The sequence below is a fragment of the Salarias fasciatus genome, chromosome 5 (assembly GCF_902148845.1).
Source record: "Salarias fasciatus chromosome 5, fSalaFa1.1, whole genome shotgun sequence".
NCBI lineage: Eukaryota > Metazoa > Chordata > Actinopteri > Blenniiformes > Blenniidae > Salarias > Salarias fasciatus.
In genome coordinates this window covers 28665148-28669986 of record NC_043749.1, presented here as the reverse complement: position 1 = coordinate 28669986, position 4839 = coordinate 28665148, and the positions used below count along the sequence as shown (strand labels likewise).

At 41.1% G+C, this 4839-nt stretch overlaps 1 protein-coding gene across 1 annotated transcript; it reads right to left on the bottom strand.

Annotated features, from left to right (window-relative positions):
* Positions 1-1067: 1067 nt before the first annotated feature.
* LOC115388482 (odorant receptor 131-2-like) lies at positions 1068-3022 on the bottom strand. The gene is made up of 2 exons (XM_030091646.1): positions 2867-3022; positions 1068-1862 (listed from the first exon to the last, which is right to left on the bottom strand). Exons 1-2 carry the CDS (start codon positions 3020-3022, stop codon positions 1068-1070), a joined length of 951 nt encoding a protein of 316 aa, XP_029947506.1.
* Between the last annotated feature and the right edge of the window lie 1817 nt (positions 3023-4839).

The following is a 4839-nucleotide window of genomic DNA, read 5'->3' as shown; positions in this document are numbered from 1 at the left end:
AGCTCAGATTTTTATTGTTTGGTTTAATTATGTCTCAGAGTCAAACAGCAACGGCACCGCAGCCAGGTGTCCTTCCCACGGTGGTGACAGTCCCACCGAGACACACACCCGTACCTGGTGCCGATCAGGACACCGGACCAAACCGGACACAGGACTGAGCGGACCCGGGACTCAAGCCACGAGGGCGGTGCCATCTGCTGCCAGTGCTGCTTAAATGAAAGACAATTTATAGAAGTCTTAATAAAATGTTTGACTGAACGTCCTTTGTCTGTATTTAATCTCCCTTTAGCTAATATGTTATTTTCTAGGCTGCTGGCATCATATCACTGAATAAATAAATCGTTTGCTCAACTTTAGAGTATATTTACCTTTCAGTAGTGGTTCTTCAGGTCCTGTCTCCTCCATCCAGCATGCTGGTTACCACATCGGAGCCTCTCGTGGCACCAGTGCATCAAAAGTAACTCTATCAGCCAATGCAATATTGTGTAAAATTGCACCGACCAAAAAAAGTCGCACGTCTTTTCGGGGCTAAACAGCAGCGTTTCTCCCGCTGGGTCTGAAGCTGCTCCGCAGCACTGTATGCATCTTTTCACACAGTTTAAACTGTGCTCATCTCCATGGCAGGATGGGCCAGCAAAGTTATCGAAAGTAAAAAATCCTTGATTATTCCCACAAGGGGGAATTTTATACGGTATTCTGTAAGGGCATTATTTTATTTTTCATTCTTTCACTTTTTAATTTGGACTGAATATGTATATGAATATGTGCTGCTTACGTTTTATGGTGTTTTTGAGATGTGCTTTATAATTAGTTTCACGCTCCGTCAGGTTTTTTTGCATTACACTGCAAATCCACACTGACTGAATCTTGCGTACACGATGTCAGACCTGTCGTGAGATTGCATGTTTCCATATGATCACGATCATATTGACTAATGCCGAACCTGTCTTTCATATGGACATACGACAGGCGTACGCCCATATATGGCCGGACTAAAAACCTGATAAATGAGGGCCAATGTGTTTTAATACAAACACCCGATTATGACGATGAAAGTCATACCTGTATTATAACTTGAATTCCGTCTGAGGAAGAATTTCCTTTGTGAGCCCACAGCTGAGATATCTTTTAAAGTACTTCCTGAAAGTTGCATCCCGCACCCCGTAGACGATGGGGTTTGAAAAGCGAGGAAGGATTTGACTGATGACAAAAACAGCAAAATAAACCAATCTTGCTTGTCCAGGGAAGAGAAAGAGCAATAACTGAGTGAATTTAGGCTGCACATACACAATCATGCACAGCAGCACCTGGAAACCGTGAAGCAGGATGGTGTTTCTGGCCTTGTTTGCATTCGCATCTGCAGTTTTGGCCACAAACAGAATCCTGAAGAATGTGTAGTAGAGAGTGAGCCAAACTATCACGAGGAACACAATGTTAGTGGCATCCCTCTTGTTTATGCTGTAGCTGCTCCTGAACACTGTGTCCCTGTGGCAGATCACCAGGCTGAAGAGGAACTGCTGAGACTCGGTGGCCAACAGGAGGATCACGTCTGGCAGGAAAGAAAGAAAGCTTACTGCCCAGATTGTGCCGATGACTGCGTATGTCCTCTTTACTGTACATAATTGGTTGTAACGCAGGGGGATGCAGACGGAGATGTAGCACTCGACCGCCATGAAAAGGAGATTGAGAGGAGTGTTTTGTGCGGTGAGCACAGCTGGCACGACGGAGAGAGCACAGACGATCACATACATGGTGTTGAAGATGTAGGCCAGGAGGAAGACGGAGACGGTGACTGTCAGCAGGATCATGTCGTTCAGCACCAGATGAATGAAAAGGATGTAACGAGGGTTTGTCTTAAAGATCTGAAATGAATCAAGATTACACAAAATTAATTTCATTGCTAAAAATAAAAAATAAAAAATTCCATCCATTCACATCCTTTCCATGCATTCAAGTATAAACAGCATGAAAGTTGTCATTAAAACAGCATGTAACATCAATACTGTAATTGAATCAATCGTGACTCATTGACATTATTCTACAGTAGCAAGATTGTTTCTTCTTTTTTAAGAAATAATGTGTGTGTGTGTGTGTGTGTGTGTGTGTGTGTGTGTGTGTGTGTGTGTGTGTGTGTGTATGTGTGTATGTGTGTGTGTGTGTGTGTGTGTGTGTGTGTCAATAAGAATATGAAAATAGATGTAGCAAAAGGAAACCAATACACAACCATCGACCCCTACTGTCTGGTCCCTAAGATAAACATTGTTGTTTTTGCACAACAAGAAGATGAAACTAACAGAGAGAAATGCTGGAAAATTATGAATCTACAGGAGAAGTTGTCCTCTTCAGTGGGAGTTGGGAGAAAATGTGTGTCTTGCCTGGTTATGGAGAAATCATTCAGTACCATAATGTGAACTGAGACACGAAAATGATCCTAAAGCAGATATTTAATCAGCCCAGATCTGTAAAACTAAATGTCAATCCCACATCATAAGGAACATCAGCTAACACTGTATTCTATAATATTACATGACATTATTACATACTATTATAATTATAATATTATAATATTACATACATCATTTCATATTTAATAGTTTTGTATCAAGGATTAGTATACTCTAATATGAAACTTCAACCCAGTAAATTTGTAGATATTATAATTCTCATAAAGATATTATCCATCATTGCAGTGAGAATCTGCATGTGTGTAGAAAACCACCTCACAAGTAACAGAAATACAAATATGACAGGTTGCATGGGTAACATTCATGAACACAATTATTTGAACAAGAGGATAAATGTCATATTAGGATCAGTTAAAGTCAGACCATCGTTCTTCTTCAATGAATGAAACGTGTACACGTACATGATGTGAGCTGAAAGTGTGCACCATTGTGGCATTGATGTAGTTGATGGTGATACCGAGAAGCGCCACGATCATGCTCCTGCTCACAACGTCATTCAGCGACATCCGGGAGTCCACCGGAGCCGTCACGTTCACATCAGCGTCTGTCACATTCATGACTGCATCCTGTTTGTCCTCCAAAGATAAAGACATACCAGACAACAAGCATCAAATGCATAAAACACATGAAATTCAAGAAGCTGAACGACGTGCTACTGACCTCTGATACAGACAGGAAGTTGAATCTCCTCTATTATGAGTGTGTGACTGCAATCAATGAGATTTATACTGCAAAGTTAGTCGGTATGGCTTCACTTACACACACACACACACACACACACACACACACACACATGTTTATACTTATATCATTGTGAGGACACTCATTGGCATAATGCATTTGCTGGCCCCTTACCCTAACCCGAACCATCAAAAATAAATGCCTAACCCTGACCTATGCCATAAACCTAACCCAAACCACAACAATTCCCTAAACCAAACACACTCACATTCTGACACACTCACACACTCTCACGCACGCGCGCGCACGCGCGCGCGCATACACACACACACACACACACACACACACACACACACACACACACACACACACACACAGTCTTCTTCCATTCTACTTACTCAAAGCATAAATACAACTTTTCAAACCATTAATCTCAGAATTATGGCAGAAGTGACAGAGATGAATAAAGAAAAGTCCAGTTTGACGAGACAAGATTTACAGCATTGGAAGTGAAGAACCTGAAACTCTTTTGAAGAATTGGTCATTGTGTGCTGTGATCCATGGTGTATGCCACACATGATAAGGTCAGAGAAGGGAAAGCTCTTTTGATTCTTTTTTTGTTTTTTAATGTCTGACTGTGTGTTCTCTCAGCCCTGTGGTGTGTGCCAGCCATTATCATGGTCGGAAAGTTGGGGTGTTGGCATGATCTCGAAGCATGATGTCTGAGGCTTTATTTCCATGGTAGGGTCCGACCCTCGGTCGACTCACCACCCGCCAAAGAAACCATAAGGGTAGAATGCAGTGTGAATTGGGTGGCAGTCAATGGCAAGGTGCCTTAGCAGCCCAATTCCTGGACACAGAGACTGACTCTTGGGACATGGAAGACATCTCATTGGAGGGGAAGGAGCCTGAGCTTGTGAGGGACGTTAAGAGGTACCGACCTAGAAATAGTCCGGTTCAGCTGCACACAACCTGGACTCTGGAACCTAATTCCTCAAGAGGCGCTGGTGTAAAGACTGTTTCTCCTCGTGAGCCCTCCACTTCATAATTGACGGAGCCGATTATGACTTTTTATTGTCCCGATTTTTTGTCCCATCAAGTTTTAGTCAACTAAAGGTCTGAGCTCTTTAGGCTTATTTTCATCAGAATAATCTTGGGCTATTTTGGTTGATGAGAACTGATGACATTTTAGTCTAGTGTTGGTCAATGAAAAACTGCATTTCCCTTTCTTTTTAGCAATGTAATTCAATGTAACCCAATCAATATAGACTGTCTCAGGAAATTAGAATATTGTGATAAAGTTCTTTATTTTCTGAAATGCAATTGAAAAAACAAAAATGTCATACATTCTGGATTCATTACAAATCAACTGAGATATTTCAAGCCTTTTATTATTTTAGTTTTGCTGATTATGGCTTACAGCTTAAGAAAACTCAAAAATCCTATCTCAAAATATTAGAATATCATGAAAAAGTATACTAGTAGGCTATTTAACTAATCACTTGAATCGTCTAAATAACTCGAGACACCTGCAAGTGTTTCCTGAGCCTTGAAAAACACTCAGCTTGGTTCAGTACTCTCGGAAGTATTTTTTTGTTCAATAAACACAATTTTATGAAACAGTCAACCTCAACTATGCTATATTATTTTTGAAACGTGTGAAAAGAACCCCATCACACAGACACACATACAT

Bases quoted from the DNA above. Each gene is read 5' to 3' on its own strand.
- LOC115388482 (XM_030091646.1), bottom strand. From the start codon at position 3,022: ATGAATGTGACAGACGCTGATGTGAACGTGACGGCTCCGGTGGACTCC. The intron at 1,863-2,866 runs GTACGTGTACAC...GATTCATTTCAG, and splicing joins ACACTTTCAGCTCACATCAT to ATCTTTAAGACAAACCCTCG.